This window comes from Schistocerca gregaria, chromosome 3 (genome assembly GCF_023897955.1).
Source record: "Schistocerca gregaria isolate iqSchGreg1 chromosome 3, iqSchGreg1.2, whole genome shotgun sequence".
NCBI lineage: Eukaryota > Metazoa > Arthropoda > Insecta > Orthoptera > Acrididae > Schistocerca > Schistocerca gregaria.
This window is the reverse complement of record NC_064922.1, coordinates 306,500,350-306,520,383: the sequence shown is the minus strand read 5'-3', so window position 1 is coordinate 306,520,383 and position 20,034 is coordinate 306,500,350. Positions and strand designations below refer to the sequence as shown.

Genomic DNA, 20,034 nt, shown 5'->3' with positions numbered 1-20,034 from the left:
CATGGTACGGGATGCTATTATCCGATCGGCGCCCGACAAAGAAGTTAGGCAACGTGCCCTTCAGTTGGCAAATCCAACTCTACATAAAGTCCTATCCATCGCTCAGTTTTTTGAAATTTCTCACGCTGCTAGAGCGCAAATAGAGGCATGGGGCGACGTCGGGGAAATACAACCTCAGTGCGATGTTGACAAAGTGTGTGGCGTGTCCCCACTGGCCGATGTGGCCACAGTATGCTCCCAAGCGCAGCCTTGGCCTAACCATAAACAAACCTCTAAGAAACTGCAGCAAAACCCACGACAAGATGCGAATGCTGATGCACTGTCTCACCTTCCCATGGGTCCTCATCTGGCATTCGATAGGGATGAACTTTTGTGTTTCCACCTTGATGTTGCCGAGCAGTGGGTTGTGGACAGGTTCCCCATCACTGGGGACCAGCTGGCAGCTGCTACGGGTTCTGACCCTACCCTCTCCCAAGTTTTATGCTGTATTCAGAAGGGTTGGCCAGATCGTCCGTCCGCTAAGACTTCTGATCCGTTGCGGAACTACTACGCTTTGCATTACCGCCTCACGGCTAGGGATGGTGTTATCCTTCTTTCCACCAACAATGCTTCGCCGCATGTTGTGGTACCTGTGTCTTTGCGTACTTCGGTCTTGCGCCTCCTTCACCAAGGGCATTGGGGTGTCTCTCACAAAAAATCTCTGGCGCGCCGTCATGTGTACTGGCCCGTCATCGACTCTGAAATCACACACATAGTCACTGCCTGCGGCCCTTGGGCGTCACAGGCTGCTGTCCCGAAGTCATCTTTGCCACCGTGGCCTTCGCCTGAGATGCCCTGGGAGCATATTCATGCTGACTTCGCGGGACCTTTTTAGGTACTTATTGGCTTCTCGTTATTGACGCCTACTCTAACTTTCCTTTCATTGTCCGTTGCACGTCGCCTACCACCGCGGCAACCACCAATGCTCTAGCTCGCATTTTCTCTTTGGAAGGCCTTCCCTCTACTCTTGTTACTGATAATGGCCCACAATTTGCCTCTTCCGATTTTGCGGATTTTTGTGCCCGTCACGGCGTCATGCAAGTCACGGCCCCTCTGTTCCATCCACAGTCAAACGGTGAGGTTGAATGACTGGTCCGCAGATTTAAGGCTCAGATGAGGAAACTCCTGACTTCTTCTGCTGCTGATGATGTGCTTGTCCAATTTCTGGCTTCTTACCGATTCACCCCCATGAGTGAGCACAGCCCAGCTGAGCTCTTACATGGCCGACAGCACCGCACGCTACTTCATCTTCTGCAGCCTTCCACCTCACAGCCGCGGGTGCCTTCGCTTGGCCGGTTCACCGCCGGTGACCTTGTATGGGTACGGGGATATGGCAGGTGGCCAAAATGGAGTCCTCGCCACATCTTACGACACCGTGGCCAACGCCTGTATGAAATCCAGACGGATAAGGGTGATGCAGTGCCTCATTCAGACCAGCTTCGGCCTTGTGTGCCGGCAACGCCTGTTCCGGATGCCGCTACACCACCTTTGGCTCTACCTGACGCTCGGAATACTGGAATCTCTCATTACTCACAACACAGTCCTCTCACCATCATATCGGTGCCAGCACAAGAACTGACGCCACCAGGCGATGTCCCTATGCAGGAACCAGATGACCATCATCTGTCAGAGCAACTCTACTCGCCTCCTTCTCGTACAGACGCGGACACATTGTCCATGTCTCCTGTTATAACAACCAGACTTGCCGCAACGGGCCGATTGGTGCACGGGGCCCCAGCAGATTCAACCCCCATGTCTGCTGTCATCTCGACCCGTTATCATCGGGGACACTTCCGTCTGTACGGGAAGCCTCCTCCTCAATACTTTATGGACAATCAAACAACACCTATGGACGTTAGCAATCTACAGGCCAACTCCTTCAAGACCTGTGCAAAAACGTCAAAGGGGGGAAAAGTGTTGTGACTTGCCGATCTTGCAAAGTGCCGCCGCGGTTACGCGCATCCTCTACCTGCGGCGCTGTCTGCCAGCCATGCAGCAGCAGCGTCACCTATGCGACCAGCCAGCCAGCGGCCGCTAGACTTGGACTCAGTTATGATTTGACTGTTAAAGTGTACACACGTCTTACTCTGTTTACTTGAGCTATGACTTTCATGTATTGCATCGTCCTTGAAATATATTTGTTCAACTTGAAGTTATAACAAAGACAAAGTAATTTATACAGCAGGCAGTGTTTTCTAGTGGTACTACTTGTTATTAGTATATAGTCCATTCGAAAACATAACAAATTATTTGATCAAACTAATTATTACTAAACTGAGGGTTACCATTTTTTTCTGGCAACCTCTTCAGTTCTGATGAAGAAGGGTTATTCCTTTGAAATGTGTCACTTCTAGTGCTTTTGCATAGTGAAAGGTGGTTGAGCCTACACTTTAACATTGCTAAATGTAACTGGTTTCAAATATGGCTGAATGCCACACAGATGGGTTCACATAACAGAAAACAATGTTTACACATGGGAAACTACAGGTTGGAATATCAAGAATAAAGTTTGTAATATTTTTGCACTAAATATGCTTTTTCTTCTAGAGCAGTAATTATAGATGCCATTAGTCCTTCTGAACTCTACTTGATCGTTTCAAACAAATTTCATGAGAGGAAATATGTACTATGATTCTGTTGTTAAAATATCTAACTTCTTAAGCAGTTGTCTACAAGGTAGTCAAGGCTGCGCATCACATATTTTTTTATGGCACATTATTGTGCAATGAAGACATTCTTCTTAAAATGAATTATTGCAGAATGTAAACCTGTATGAAGTTACTAAATGAAAATAAGAAAAGTCTTAACTTACAGATTCCTCTCTCCCTGCAATCGGTAATATTACAAAGTGCAAAATGGGCTGCAAATGAACTGACTTATAAGCTTAAGCTCTAATCAGTATGGAGATTGAGATTCAAAAATATTGAGATTACTACCTTGCTTACTAACTCCTGCCCATGTTTTAAACTTATTATTGATACTGTATGCTTTTAAGCTGCCCCTAATGGGAACTGAGTTCATAACTATAACAAACTAAAGAAAAGTTCATGTTATAATGTTGTTATTGTAATGACCTATTTGCCAAATAAATATATCAAATATTGTGACACACTATGGAATCTGAAGCATAACATGCATAAACAGATCAATGATCCAGCATGACAAATCTTTTCTCGCATTGTGACTTAAAGGATACACCTTTCTTGTGAACAAAATATCATTATTAATCATTTAATAGAATTTAACTTTCTTTTCTTCACTTTTCAATAGAATAAATACTGTAATGGAAAGTCCTCAGTGGAATGCAAGTAATAAAAGAACCGAAGATTATCCGCTCACAGTCTAGCTCAGATCTTGAATGATTGAGAACCACATAAACACAACCAAAAATATTGCTACACTTCTGGACAGGAATTGCAGGCCTCAAACTCCACTAGCTGCTGCCCTATGCCCCGCCTCCCTTCTCAGCAATCACTCCACTTCAATCACTCTACACTCAGGTCTTCTTCATCATAACCTCCCTCTCCCTTTGTTAAATCTTCCCCCTGTCAACACCTTCACATCATTGTGCACCACATAAAACTCCCACTACTTGCATCAGATACAAAGCTGGCAAATTTCTATCTTGTGCACGTGCTGCCTCTTCCTCCCATTGGTCAGTCATCCTTATCTCCAAACATCCCTCCTGCTCCCTGCATTCTTTCTCCCCTTGCCCCCTCTACTCAATACGAAACCTCACCCCCGTCAAGTTTCTCCGCCATTCCAGTGTAGTCAGAGAGGACACTCTAGCCACGATGGTGTATGTGTTAGCTTTCAAGAAGAACTTGTAAGTGCCTATTGACCACTTGATGCCTCTATATACTTCAGTCCTTCCATTAGTAATAGAACAAAGATATTTTAGGTAATATGAATAATGTTTAAAAGATACTAAACAATAGAGTGAATGTTTTCTAGGCCATGACTCTACTACATATGTAATTATTCAAAAGATACAATACCAATATCATCTACTATGTTAGAGTTTAAAACCATCAACAATGGTGACTAACCAACTGCAGTACCGTGTAACCCATTTTAAGAACATACGTTTCTTTCTTTTTTATTAACTGGCTTTTGACATATTCTTTCCATGAACCACTGCTTTCTCTACATTTAACAGTGGCTTGCTATGAAAAATTCTAATATAAACATCAACAGTACTCACTGACAAGGGTACACATGAACAAATGTTACTCTTTACGTTAGATTTCACATCTCCTGTAAACCCTGTAAAGTTTAAAATCATGCCTCCATCACGGCTGTAAACCTTTTAAAAATACTAAATTCTACCTTATCTAGATAGGCCTGGCATGTTAATAACTTTTAAATTTTGACAAAAAGTTTATAGTCCCGAAAAAAGCATGGTTTTAATATTTGACAAGTCTTGTCTTACTGACAGAAATGTTGGACTATCTGATAGTGGAGAAAGCTGAGCTTACAGTGAAAGTTCCATTATTAGGCAGAATAACAGACTTGTTACATAAGAAAAATATCAGGCAATGCTCTGGTATACATGGTCATTTTTCTTCCCATTCCTTTAGCAATATGTTGTTTATTGCTCAGCCATTATGCTTTAGTTGTGCATCTGAATTTTCACCAATATGTACAAGTATTTCTTCAGTTTTCAAAAAACTTTTTACCCCTGTCTGCAATTTTCAGAAGAGTTTATTTAGTTCTAAGTTCTATGTTATTTCTTTCTTTAATATATTGTATTTCGCACATAATATTCTGGATAGTGAATGTCATTGCCACTCAAAATTTTGAATAGTTTTCACCACACATTTTTTAATTTGATGGTTTACACTTACATACATGCTGTCCTCTTTGCTCCATTATTTCAGATTTGAACTTGTTCCTTAACACCACCAGGTAATGCAACTGATGATGGAAACATGAATAGGCTTGCCACATCCCTTAATGGGGTGCAGAATGCACGACCTATGAGCTGACTGAAATACATCCAAATTGCCTCCATTGAGCTTCAACTTCAGAGGCTGCCTGAGATACACACAGTTCAAAGCTGCAAGATGCTCACTGAAAAGACGACCTTTAGTAACTGCCCAATGAACATCATGTGCGTCAGCCTGAGAATTAATTGACACACTAGTGGTAGATAAATATATTATAATTTAACTCTCTAGCAAAAAGAAGAAGGGTTCTGTAAAATATGTTTCAAAAGTGTCATGTAAAAAGATTCGATCCATATTAGTTACCTACGTGATGGGCCACTAATGAAAATGAATAAAGAAATAAATGTCTCTTCTTATATCATTTCGGTTCAGTGCCACTAGCAATTGGTGCATGTTGCATAGGATGTTTCTGACACCTAGTTGATCAAGATGGATGTCCTAAATGCTTTTACAATGATTATCGAGCTAAATGTGATTTTCCTCTCCTTCATCAGACACGTTTTTCAAATGTTTGTGAACCCATTACCTCAAAACAGATTTCTGCCACTTCCTCACATTAATGTGCATGCATAAAACTATTATTATTTCTAAAATTCAGAACAGGCACTATACATTATGAGAGATCCAAACTGATAGCACATCTCATTATATGAAAATAGATATAAGACAGACACCAGCCTATCAGAAATATGGCTGGATCACGAAGAAAAGCATTTACTCTAATGATACAGGAACTAACTGTTCGCCTACCTGGGAGCTTTTTCGGAAACAAAAGCTTTACAAGTCTGTACTCCGTGTCTTTCTCAACTTCTTCAGGACAGTATTGAGAAGCTTCACCAATAGCAAAAATATATCGAGAAAATTCTGGCACATTTGGCATCTTCCCAGTATCAGGATGATGCTCCTTTATGTAATCCTCACACATCTAAAAATAAAAAATAAACTATGTGTAAAACAGCTAGTATATACAAGAATGAATTGGTAAGTGTGGTAAACTTCTATAAAAAATATTACAAATTAGGAACTTCATTAAGCTGGTAACTGTGATTCTTGTAATATTTTTGTTCTAACTAAAACCAGATGTGCGCATGACTGGCATTATCAGCACTGCAAGTGATTTGCATAACACATTTCACACATCACTGTGTTGCAACATACAACATAAAAACACATTGTGACTCATGGAATATGTATAGTTTCTGATCATAAGTACCAGGTTTAACAATGAGTGCAATGTTAGGAGTGCCACATGGCTAGGCAGCTTAAACAATTCAGTAAAGAAGTGAACTGCACACAGAGCCAGAGCAGAATGAGGGCAAGCATTGGACAGTAACAGCCTACATCGCAGGTGGGCAGCTGATGGTCCACAGACCGAATCTAGCCCGCATTAGTTTCAGTCTGGCTGCCAGAAGAACTTCACTAAGTTACTCCTCATTGTTTGTTGAGTGGTACCACCTATCTCAATGCCATATTTTGTTTTTCTGTTCCCTGTTGTATTAACATTAGTAAATAATTTTTGCATTGTGGATGTATCAGAACACTGCAATTGGTGAAACTGATAACATTTTTTAACGAATTAGCTGCAACCAGTTGCTTTTATAAGCGTTTGTTTTTCCAAGATAACATTTGAAGATGCCTTGCAAGCCATCTTCAGGTGTTTGCATTTATTTGCATGTTGTAAACATTGTTAAAGTCTTGTGGGTTACCACACACTGAGTACCTATAAAACATTTTTATTCACGAAAGTGGAGTATGGTCCAGATAAAACTGGGCTGAGAAAAGCACCAGCATACGAGACCCCTGATTACCCTACTGGATAAATGAATTTGAACTTGGTTATGATATGAAACAAATTTTTATTTTTGCACAACATTTTTTTCTATCAAACTAGTTTTTTTGCCCTTTTAAAACACTGTCAAGCAAAATATTCATATGCAGGCTCTTACATTACCACAAATTCTTTGCTGTGACAACAGATGCAAATGCTTCATGGTATTGTCTGCCTCATTCAGTCTCAGGAAATGGATCCACTACGCTGTGCAATGCATCGTATTTACAATTTGTATCATACATATTCAGGAGGATAATACTTCATTGTGAGATGGAATTGGAAAAAAGAATATTTTCTTACAGTGGCCTACTGCATGAAAAAATTATCCAAGATAATGGTAACACTTGAAATCAGTGTGAAATATTCCTTAAGTACATAACATAAATGATGCAGCAATGAAGTCTGCAAGCTACAGGAAGCTATGGAGGATGTAAGTCATCTCCTTCAGCCCATAAATGAAACCAAGTAATTTATAGTATGCTACAACCTTACATTTTAGAATAGTTTGTCTGTAATAAGATAGTGGGGTGAAGGACTACAGATCATTGCTCCTCCCTTATTCCCTCAATTATCAAAGGATTCCAGAAGGAAAAAGGGATGAATAGCCGATTTGATCCTTTAAGGTATCAGTTGCGCCTTAGAACCAAGTAAAAGGTAGAAGTGAAGGAATAACAACTGCAGGAAAGTAAAACATGCAATGACGTAGGGTAGGTGCACCCATCAGAAGCAGCCAGGCACGCCTGGGGGTAGTGTGCTCTTTGGCGATCTCATTTGAAGTGTAAAGCGAGGTAAGAAAATGAGCAAAGGTGAAACAGTCATGAAACATAATAAATTAAAGTGAGGTGGGGAAGGTGCATTGGCTGAAAACAGATGGAGGCTTCCTGTCACTTGTCTTTCTGCATCTGACATGCAACCCCTGCCCCCTGTGCCTCTCCCACCACCACCACCACAAACTAACACACCCAGTCACTGCACAAGACTGAAGAATGTTTATGCCATATAATGGTAAAAAGAGATGTTTAGACCATGGGGACAAACTTGCAAACTTCAAATGGGGATAAATCATTCTCTTGAATAAAATGTAAACCAGATCTGACCAAATGATACAAATGAATTGGTATACAGGGTGGTCCACTGATCGTGACCAGGCCAAATATCTCACAAAATAAGCATCAAACAAAAAAACTACAAAGAACGAAACTTGTCTAGCTTGAAGGGGGAAACCAGATGGCGCTATGGTTGGCCTGCTAGATGGCGCTGTCATAAGTCAAATGGATATCACTGCATTTTTAAAAATAGGAACCCCCCTTTTTTTATTACATATTCGTGTAGTACGTAAAGAAATATGAATGTTTTAGTTGGACCACTATTTTCGCTTTGTGATAGATGGCGCTGTAATAGTCATAAACATACGGCTCACAATTTTAGATGAACAGTCGGTAACAGGTAGGTTTTTTAAATTAAAATACAGAATGTAGGTATGTTTGAACATTTTATTTTGGTTGCTCCAATGTGATACATGTACCTTTGTGAACTTATCATTTCTGAGAACGCATGTTGTTACAGCATGATTACCTGTAAATACCACATTAATGAAATAAATACTCAAAATAACGTCCGTCAACTTCAATGCATTTGGCAATACGTGTAACAACATTCCATTCCTCTGAACAGCAAGTAGTTCGCCTTCCATAATGTTCGCACATGCATTGTCAATGTGCTGACACATGTTGTCAGGCGTTGTCAGTGGATCGCAATAGCAAATACCCTTCAACTTTCCCCACAGGAAGATATCTGGGGACATCAGATCCGGTGGACGTGCGGGCCATGGTATGGTGCTTCGACGACCAATCCACCTGTCATGAAATATGCTATTCAATGCTGCTTCAACCGTACGCGAGCTATGTGCCGGACATCCATCATGTTGGAAGTACATCGCCATTCTGTCCAGCAGTGAAACATCTTGCAGTAACATCGGTAGAACATTACGTAGGAAATCAGCATACATTGCACCATTTAGAATGCCATCAATAAAATGGGGGCTAATTATCCTTCCTCCCATAATGCAACACCATACATTAACCTGCCAAGGTCACTGATGTTCCACTTCTCACACCCATCGTGGATTTTCTGTTGCCCAATAGTGCATATTATGCCGGTTCACGTTACTGCTGTTGGTGAATGACGCTTCGTCGCTAAATAGAATGTCTGCAAAAAAAATCTGTCATTGTTCCGTAATTACTCTTGTGCCCGGTGGCAGAACTGTACACGATGTTCAAAGTCGTCGCCATGCAATTCCTGGTGTTCGATATTGATGTAGCATTCTCAACACCGACGTTTTTGTGATTCTCGTTCTTTGTAGTTTTTTCGTTTGACGCTTATTTCGTGAGATGTCTGGCCCTGTCATTATCAATGGACCACCCTGTATATGCATATAACACGCAATATTTAAACAAAAAATTTCATAATTCTGCATTATGGTGTTTAATGAAAAAACATCTACATAAAATATCTTCTTTCAAAAATAAATAAATAAAAATAATTTAAAAAGTCTACATACTATCCTTTTGCCATTTTGGACTTTTGGTGCACAGATATATGCTCACTAGGAATTTAAAAGGCATATGCTATGGGTTGTATGCCACATCACAAATATTGTAATTTATAATTCTAGACTACACTATAGTGTACTGTAAGCACTGCACTACACAGCAGCACATACACTTTGGTTCATGGCATCAGAACCAAAACTAGATTTCCTTATTTTGTTTGGACTGCTTGCCCTTGGCATGCTGAGGTACAACTCAGGGTTCACAGAGGCTGTGCTGTCATGTCACACAAGGAGATGATATTTGAAAGTGACTGTCAGGGTCTCCGGAAATACTTTCGAGTCCTCGCTGAGGCTCATCTCCTCACTGCTTCTAGAAGATTGTTGTAGTTGTACATTCTGTCATGGTCCGTCTTGCTGTCATTATGTGTGGCCTGTTCTTTGTCGTCAGCCATGTATGCTTTCAATTCGTAAGTTGATATTTTAGCTGCCAGGATGTTCAGCTTGTCCCACAATTCCTCATTTCTTATTATGTTACTGGGTGGCACATTACTAAAACATTTCTACCCTGGTGTGTAACAACCTATCCAATGATGCACTCCCATATGGAGTGTACCAGTGTGCCGATTGCTTCACTTTCACAAGCATCTGTGGTGTGCTGGCGTATTTTCAGTAAGTAGCAGGGTTGTGAACCAAGTCCAGGCAGGTAGTGTACAGCTCCCTTGGCCAGAAAGTAGTATGACATTCCTGGTCTTTATTTTATGTCAAGCAAGAACTGGTAGGTTCTCTTCCCTGTTTTTGCCCTGTCTTAGATTTCTTGCCATTTTCTACCAATGCATGCCTTCATTTTATTTTCCAATGAGGCTTTTCTTACAGTATATCCTTTACCTTAACATCTTCACCCTATCCAAGCCAATACAGTGCACTGCTCTTGCTTATGGCTAAGTCCTGTGGTAGTAAGCCTAATATCACCAGAAGCATTTAAGGGGGCATTGTTCTACACATGCCTGACAAGAGCAGAAATGAGTTTCTCTGTACTCACTGATAAACTTGTCCTTTCTTTACCTTTCTGACTCTATGAGCCCATATGCACAGCCTTTAGCCCACAATAATAACAAAAATAGTATAGTGATACATCAGTTAGAGGTAGCTGAAATCTTCTTTTGCCAACAGATGCTTTTCTTTTCAGTATTTTAGGCATTAAAATATGGTAAATGGTTTCTGCTGGTCTTGATTTTAGTCAATGTTTATGCCAAGGTACTTTTATACTTCTTTTCTCTTCACATGTGGGGCATTAATTAGAATTGTTGGGATTCTCAATCTTAATAACATTCCTTTTAGTAACAAATAAACTGTTTTGTGTGTTATCATCAATTTATTTTCTATGCTCCGGTTACAAAATGTTTCAAGAACTTCTGAACTACTTTCCTCTAACTTAGCCTCATGTTGGCAAATACAATAATTAGCAGATCGTCTGCATACGTGATACAGACTCTAGTGCTTGCCATGCACTGACATGTGTTCCCTAATCATACTATGCCACCATACCAGAATTCTAGACCCAAAAAAGCCCAGTGAGCAGCCTTTTCACAATTTTCTTTCCAGGATATTCCAACTTCACCTGCGGGTCAGCGCAATTTTATTGCAAGATGTTATAGACACACCTGAGGCACTAAATCTGTTTCAGTCTTTTGAACAGGGCAGACCATCATAAATTATCAAATGCTCCAGATGAATTGATCATTACGCCGATAATGTACTTGCCATCTGTGGTGTTATCAATATAAATGGGGCCCATACCCCAGGGATCGCATGCAACAATCGTCTTTGATCCCTCAGGCAACGGCACAGAAGCTTTTCGTGTACTTTGACTAGTCCATTAACCAAACAAATCAGCCTCTAAGACTTGACTTTCCTTGGATATTTGTTTTCCTTTACTTCAGTATAATGATAGCCACGATTTTCCGGATTCCAGGTGCCCATACCGGCAAAAGACATTCATGTAATAACACTGTCAGATATGGAACAACCTGGTCTACTAGTCAATACGACATGTCCTCCATAATTCTATCTGACGCAAGTGTTTTTGTTCTTTAGTGTGACAATACCGATGGTACACTCTGTGTTCTGTTGTTCTATCATCTGGCAGCAAGGTCCTCGGTAGGTACTGTGCTGATTTCTCACAGTCTGTCATCACACCACTGGATCAATCTCATTTGTTGCAAATATCTGTTACTATTTTATTCTTGATGTATGCTTTCTAACAAATGTTGGGATTGCCTTTGTCTTGCACTTCTTCCTGGGAACATGGAGTTACAATTCTATGTTGCTCTAGTAATTTAGTGTGACAATACTGATGGTACTCTCTGTGTTCTGTTTGTGTATCATCCGGCAGCTGGGTCCTCGGTAGGTACTGTGCCGATTTCTCACAGTCTGTCATCACACCACTGGATCATCTCAATGTTGACAATACAATGGGTGATTCAGCCTTATTTGTTGCAAATATCTGTTACTACTTGATTCTTGATGTATACTTTCTAACAAATGTTGGGATTAACTTTGTCTTGCACTGTCTGTGACACTTGCACCATTTCGTTGACTTTAGGTCAACATCAAATCTACTTTCTTGTAGTGGCTGTATCTTGAATTCTGTCCTTAAAAGTTCCCAATTTGCTTGGTGCAGATTTTATGTTTGCTGGGACTTGTCTAAGTAATTCACAGTGTCTGTAATTGCGGAATAGATGAGATTATGATCATCTGATGGAAGTCTGTCACAGATCTGCCATTTGTAATGTACCCACTGACTTTCAAGTTTGCAAAGGTGATTTATATATCTGTTGCCACACACGTGCACTTTTAGAAAGCAGGTTGGGTATGAGGCCTATTCATGACATGAAGCCCAAGCTCTTGCACAATCCTTGGAGGCAGAGTTTTTCATCCATAACTCTGCTGTCACAATGTTGATTTTCCATTTGTGTTGATTACAAAAAAGTGTCTGCCATGCTGACCCAGTAGAGCAGTAGTGCTGCTGCTTTTAACTTTGCTATATGTGGTTGCATCTCCTGGCTGTACTGAAAATATTGATTGGTTATGTAAAATTTTCCTAAGGTAGTCATTGTTTCTACTGTCACTATGTGTTCATTGCACAGCTGATGTAGCTTTGTCACTGTTGTACTTTTATCCCCCACGACAGGCCACTGGATGATTATACACTCCTGGAAATGGAAAAAATAACACATTGACACCGGTGTGTCAGACCCACCATACTTGCTCCGGACACTGCGAGAGGGCTGTACAAGCAATGATCACACGCACGGCACAGCGGACACACCAGGAACCGCGGTGTTGGCCGTCGAATGGCGCTGGCTGCGCAGCATTTGTGCACCACCGCCGTCAGTGTCAGCCAGTTTGCCATGGCATACGGAGCTCCATCGCAGTCTTTAACACTGGTAGCATGCCGCGACAGCGTGGACGTGAACCGTATGTGCAGTTGACGGACTTTGAGCGAGGGCGTATAGTGGGCATGCGGCAGGCTGGGTGGACGTACCGCCGAATTGCTCAACACGTGGGGCGTGAGGTCTTCCTCAACACGTGGGGCGTGAGGTCTTCACAGTACATCGGTGTTGTCGCCAGTGGTCGGCGGAAGTGCCCGTGCCCGTCGATCTGGGACCGGACCGCAGCGACGCACGGATGCACGCCAAGACCTTAGGATCCTACGCAGTGCCGTAGGGGACTGCACCGCCATTTCCCAGCAAGTTAGGGACACTGTTGCTCCTGGGGTATCGGCGAGGACCATTCGCAAGCGTCTCCATGAAACTGGGCTACGGTCCCGCACACCGTTAGGCCGTCTTCCGCTCACGCCCCAACATCGTGCAGCCCGCCTCCAGTGGTGTCGCGACAGGCGTGAATGGAGGGACGAATGGAGACGTGTCGTCTTCAGCGATGAGAGTCGCTTCTGCCTTGGTGCCAATGATGGTCGTATGCGTGTTTGGCGCTGTGCAGGTGAGCACCACAATCAGGACTGCATATGACCGAGGCACACAGGGCCAACACCCGGCATCATGGTGTGGGGAGCGATCTCCTACACTGGCCGTACACCTCTGGTGATCGTCGAGGGGACACTGAATAGTGCACGGTACATCCAAACCGTCATCGAACCCATCGTTCTACCATTCCTAGACCGGCAAGGGAACTTGCTGTTCTAACAGGACAATGCACGTCCGCATGTATCCAGTGCCACCCAACATGCTCTAGAAGGTGTAAGTCAACTACCCTGGCCAGCAAGATCTCCGGATCTGTCCCCCATTGAGCATGTTTGGGACTGGATGAAGCGTCGTCTCACGCGGTTCTCACGTCAGCACGAATGCTGGTCCAACTGAGGTGCCAGGTGGAAATGGCATGGCAAGCCGTTCCACAGGACTACATCCAGCATCTCTACGATCGTCTCCATGGGAGAATAGCAGCCTGCATTGCTGTGAAAGGTGGATATACACTGTACTATTGCCGACATTGTGCATGCTCTGTTGCCTGTGTCTATGTGCCTGTGGTTCTGTCAGTGTGATCATGTGATGTATCTTACCCCAGGAATGTGTCAATAAAGTTTCCTCTTCCTGGGACAATGAATTCACGGTGTTCTTATTTCAATTTCCAGGAGTGTATGATGTAAACGACCTGTGGCAAGTCTGGCACGTAGAGTAACCCCTCATTTCTGGAATATGACAACTATACAAAAAGTACGTGTAAGTCTATCTCTTCTAAAGCCTTCAACAATTCACCATCACCATGGTGTTGCCCACCACATTTATCTGGGCGATTTTAATCATTTGTCTATGATCCACTGCCATTAAGTTGCATGCTTATTTTATGTGAATGCCAAGGGAACCTAGTGAGCACAGAGGTACGGACCCATTCTAATACTAATACGTGATCATATACAATACAGATTGTTGTACAGATGCTCAACATCTAGTGCCTTTGTCCTCCTCTTGGAAATGACATCAAGTACAGTCTATAGTTCCTCTGTGTTTGTATGAAAGTTGTTGAAACAGAACTGATTACTGCCATAATTAACATATGCTTAAGCTCCAGTTACCTAGTCTCTTTGTGACTTCACATATTTCATAAACAGGCCATGAGTTCAACTAAACCCTCCTTCTGTTTCTAATGTCATGTTCACAACTGTTTATATTCTCTTTGTAATTTCTGTTATCATCTGTAGGCTCTGCTACAACTGCATATTTTCAAAATCTTCCTCTAATAGCTGTAGTGAGCTAACACACCCTGCCTTTGTTACACTTTCAATTTGTTCTTCTTAACCTCTTCCATAAACTTCATTCTTCTCTGTTATCTTAATTAGTGTCCTTTTTATTGACCATCTCATTATCACCCTTGTCTACACAGTCAGTCATGTTCTTGGTTTGTGAGGCTAAGTCTCTTCCTGTTTTACTCTTCACATTGGACCGCAATTTTTTTACTCTTTCTGCATCTCACTTTTTTTATGGAGGTTTTCATATCTTACAGGGATGACAGATAATTTTATAATTCATTTGATCAAATGGACTGAGTTTAATAGTTTTCTTCTGGGGCAGAGTTTTGTCTTCTTCAATTATCAACCTGATACTTGTTACTTTTGTAGTCACCCTACAGTTTCCTGTTATGCTTTTCAGCAGATTGCTTGACGGTTAAAAAATCATATTCTGATCTTTCAATTTCCTGCTCCAAGAATCTGCAATGCACTAAATGGGTCACCAACAGAGTGGCATCACAACAAGATGGGTCCCCTTGCCTGAAAACATAACCATGAATCAGCCAAGTGCAGCTGACACAGAGCCAGCCCTACGGGAATGAGATCAAATGGATTCTGTTTAATAGTTTTCTTCCTGGCTGTATTTTATCTTTTTCAATTGTCACTCTGATATTTGTTACTTTTGTAGTCACCCTACAGTTTCCTGTTATGCTTGTCAGCAGATTACTAAATGGCTCAAAATTCATATTCTGTCTTTGAATTTCCTGCTCCAAGAAGTTACAAAGATATGGGCCATCACCAGAGTGACATCACAACAACTGACTGCCTCCCCTTCCTCGAAACATAACCTTGAGTTGGCCGAGGGTAGCTGACACAGAGCCAGCAAATGATAGTACATTCCCTATGGGAATAATGAAGCGAAGACTGCCAAGCAGCCATGGACCCTTTTATAGTTTGTAGCTTGTTCATAATGGCTGTAGCATGCTATTCCCCACTCTGAGCTTCCAATAGCTGCACACAATGTTGAGTGCAAGTTGCATCCCACTATCCCCATCTACGAGGGTGAGTCAAATGAAAACCTTAAATTTGTAAGAACAAATTGAAATTTCGCACTGGCCATTATCCTGTAAGTTGGTAAGCGTGCTACAAACAGCGTGCAGAATGGCCTGTAGGTGGCTGCATAGTGCAGATGCACACATACCGTCGCAGTGTCAGTATAAAGATGGCTGCCCCACTTGCGACTTGCACCAGGGAAGAACAGTGTTCTGTTATTCGGTTTTTGCGTAGTGAAGGTGTGAAACCTACTGAAATTCATCAACGAATGAAGGTTCAGTACGGTGATGCACGTTTGTCACAGCAGCAAGTCTACGAATGGAGTAGGAAGTTCGCAAATGATGTGACATAAGTGGAAGATGGTCGTCGTCCAGGTCAAGCACAATGAGTTGTGACTCCACAGAACATTGCAGTAGTTGAATCCATAGTGAAGGAAAACCGCCGAGTGACACTGAATGACGTTGCAGCATGTTTACAGATTAGTAATGGATCAACACACCACATTGTGCATGATGTGCTCCAGTTTCACAAAGTGTTTGCAAGAGGGTGCCACGGCAGCTGACTCCTGAAATGAGAGGACGACGTGTTGATGCTTGTGAAGAACTTCTTTGGCACTTTGAACAAGTAGGTGATGGCTTCCTTGCAAGAATCATTACTGGGGACGAAACCTGGGTTCACATCCACCAACCGGAAACAAAGAGAACGAGCAAGGAATGGCGCCTTTCCTCATCACCAAGTGATTTCCATATGTTTGGACCACTCAAAGATGCAATGGGAGGCAAGAAGTTCCGTTCTGATGAAAAGGTACGCCACACGGTGCATGAGTGGTTGCGTGGGCTACCAAAAGATGCACTTTGTAAGTGCTGGAGGACTTGCATTGAGTGTGGGGGAGATTATGTTGAATAGTGATACAGCTTTGTACCACATCTGCACAGTAAATGATATTTTTAAAAAATATTTAATGATTTCATTTGACTCATCCTCGTACAAGATTTCCGTCTTCGCAGTCTTCTCTGCTAACCAAACAGTTAGCTCATTCCTGGAATCCGAATATAACTTGTGGTTCAGAGAAATACAATCAAGCTCCCAGTACCATGGATCAGGATGAATATCATGTACAATCAAGACCAGCACATTCTGAGGATAGCATTGGGGTGTGGACTGTGGTCTGTTGTCTGTTCAGAGGGTCACAGCTGCTTAATTAGTTCTCAAGAGTTCAAGTGCAAGTTTAATGGAGGGCTTGGATAACAACCACTGATTCTAAACTGCTGTTTGTGACAGCTGGAATGGATGAAGAAGGCATTTAACTGCTGCAATTGTCAAACTTCCAGCCATCAGTATAAATGACTTTTGAACAGATTAGTTTCCCAAGAACTTGGAGGAACCTGTCCGAAAGGCACAGTGGTTTGTATTTTCCTTTAGTCCGAAGGAGACCTTTGGGTGAGGTACGCAGACATTTGTGAACATGACTTGACAAGAGGGTCAATAGATAAAAGCAGAAGAATGGGAGAGGAGGGGGGGGGGGGCAGCCCACCCTCCTGGAGAGAAGGATATGTTGATGTGGATGCTCATGATAGCTGAAGATAATGTATTACCTATTTGAGTATTAATGTGACATCTGATTTATACAGTCAATGTCCAACCTCTGCTAGGAGATAGTTCACAGGGCTAATCCAAAGGTACCAGTCACAAGAATGATCCAGCTGCTGTACAAAGTCTAGCAGATGTAATACAGGTGGGTCTGATGGTCTATAAGCCAGGCACCCCAAATGCAGCTGAGATAGGACAAGGCTCTGTAAAGAAGGCAGAATGGTTTGCACCCCAGGAGGCATGGAGGATGATGAGTTTCTTCCACTGGCAGTTATTATTTTCAAGTTGGTGGATATGTGGTAGCCACATCAACCGAGTATAAAATAAAAGTCCCAAACAGAAAGATGACTTTACACACTGAACATTTCATTATGAAGAAAAAGTTCTGATGTGTATGAACAGTTCTACATCGGCAGAAGCAAATAACACATGTCCTCGCAGTGAAAAATTGAAAGTCATGAGTGACGATCTAGAATCAGGCTTTCCTTATGGCACACCGTCATTCGTCAAAATTTGTGGTTGAACAACTATAGTACATACAAAAATTGTTGAGATATATGAGAACAGTGAAGCCACTGGTCCATAACCTCTTTGAGTCAACTGATTGGTATCAGAGAATGGTCACACTCAGCAACCACCCCTGTGGGAGCCCACTTCCTGTGTGTGGATGGTAGTGCTAGATACACTGACCAGAATGAGAAACAACCGGAGAGAGAAAATTCCAGTTACAATCAGGAGGGGATCTCTAAAAAATCAGTCAGTGTGGCAGGGATGTGGTAATGCCATGAGCTATCACATGCCTTTTATAAGTCAAAGAAGGTTGCAAGGAGGTGTTGATGATAGGCATAAGTTGTCCTTATAGCAGACTTTTACACAGACATTGATTCACCGTTTGTCCACTCAGCTTACATGGAACATTTGTGAGGCTCATGGATCTAGAGACAACACAGCTGTCAGTTTGCCATTTGTTTGATCAACTTACAAACAACTCTTGTGACACTGGTGGACTTACAGCTGTCTAACTAAAACATATCTTTACCTGGTTTCAAGAGGTGGACAATTGTACTTTTCCTCCAGTAGCAGACAATTGTACTTTTACTCCAGTAGCTTGTAAGCTCACCTTCACACCAGATACAATTAAAAACTGCAAGAATATGATGTTGGTAATCTACGGAGAGACTGTGTAGCATATGAGTGTTGATTCAGTTAGGTCCCAGTCCCATGTTGTTTCTAAGAGCCTGAGTACTGCAGAGATCCCATTTATTGAAAGGAGAATTATACGATCCATGAGATTGTGTAGTGAAGAAAAGACCATTATTCTTCACTTGCCTTCTGTGCAGACAGAAGGTAGAGGGATAGTCGTCAGACAGAGCTGTAGGGGTTAATATGAACATCTATATTACTAAACAGCTTAAATGGTCACCCGTCCCTGAACGTTGCCTATCTAACAGCTTCCAGGGGCAAAATAATAATAATAATAATAATAATAATAATAATAATAATAATAATAATTGATTTCCAGTATTACATATGCTTAGGCAGGGCAAAACCAAAGACTGCACAATTTACACAATGGATTTTTGTCCAGATTTTTATAGCTAAATGAAGAGATGAAAATGGACAAATGGTGCATGTAAGTGAACCGCATTAAGTCTAATCTAGTTTTGCAAAAAAGGGTGTAAGTGCTTGAAAGTAATAAGTGTAAATAAGAAAAATTTCATTAGTGGTCTGAGAGAAAATTTTTGCTCAAATTTTCTCAGCCAAATGAAGAGCAGGAAATGGACAAACAGGGTATCAAATTGACCTGTGTGAGGTCTAGTTTTCCAAAACAATATTTAATTGGAACTGCCTGGTAAATTGAAACTGTGTGTCAGACTAGGACTCAAACCTGGGACCATTCTGCCTTTCTGAGCAAGTGCTCAGCTATCCAGCAAGCATGACTCATGACGCCACTCACAGCTTTACTTCTGCCAGTACGTCATCTCCTACCTTTCAAAATCACAGAAGTTTCCCTGCATGCCTGGAAGAAAGGACACTAGTTTAGATGGTAGGAGATGAGGTACTGGCAGGGGTAAAGCTACGAGGGTGGGTAGGGAGTTGTGTTTGGAAAGCTCAGTCAGTAGAGCATTTATCTGTGAAAAACCAAAGTCCCAGGTTCAAGTCCTGGTCCAGAACGCAGTTTTAATCTACCAGGAAGTTTCAAATCAGTGAACACTCAGCCATACAGTGAAAATTCATTCTGGAAACAATCCTCCATGTTGTGGCTATGTTATGTCTCCATAATATCCTTTCTTCCGTGAGTGCTGGTCCTGAAAGGTGTGCATGATACCTCCTACAAAGTTTGGAAGACAGGAGATGAGATACTGGCAGAAGTAAATCCGCGAAGGGGTGAGGGCAGATCATAAGTCATGCTTGGATTACACAGTCTGCGGAGACCTTGCTGAAGAAAGGCAAAGGTCACAGGTTCAAATCTACATCTACACTCTGAAAACCACTGTGAAGTGCTCGGCAGAGGGTTTATCAGATTGTAACAGTTATTAGGGTTTCTTCCCACTGACCATGGGAAAAACGACTGTTTAAATGATGCTGTGGGTGCTGTAATTAATCTAATCTTGTCCTCACGATCACAATGTGAGCGATAAGTATGGGGTTGTGGCATATTTCTGGACTCATCATTTAAAGTCACTTCTTGAGACTTTGTAAGTAGTGTTTTTCAGGGCAGTTTATGTCTATCTCCATCAGTCTACCAGTTCAGTTTCTTCATCATCTCTCTGACACT

At 42.0% G+C, this 20,034-nt stretch overlaps 1 protein-coding gene across 1 annotated transcript in view; it reads right to left on the bottom strand.

The window, feature by feature from the left end:
* The window catches only part of LOC126354384 (condensin-2 complex subunit D3-like), a 120,665-nt gene that overhangs the window by 55,782 nt on the left and 44,849 nt on the right, over positions 1-20,034 (bottom strand). Inside the window, exon 6 of the mRNA XM_050003985.1 lies at positions 5,739-5,913. Coding sequence (XP_049859942.1) covers positions 5,739-5,913 — 175 coding nt within the window. The remainder of the gene's footprint in view (positions 1-5,738; positions 5,914-20,034) is intronic.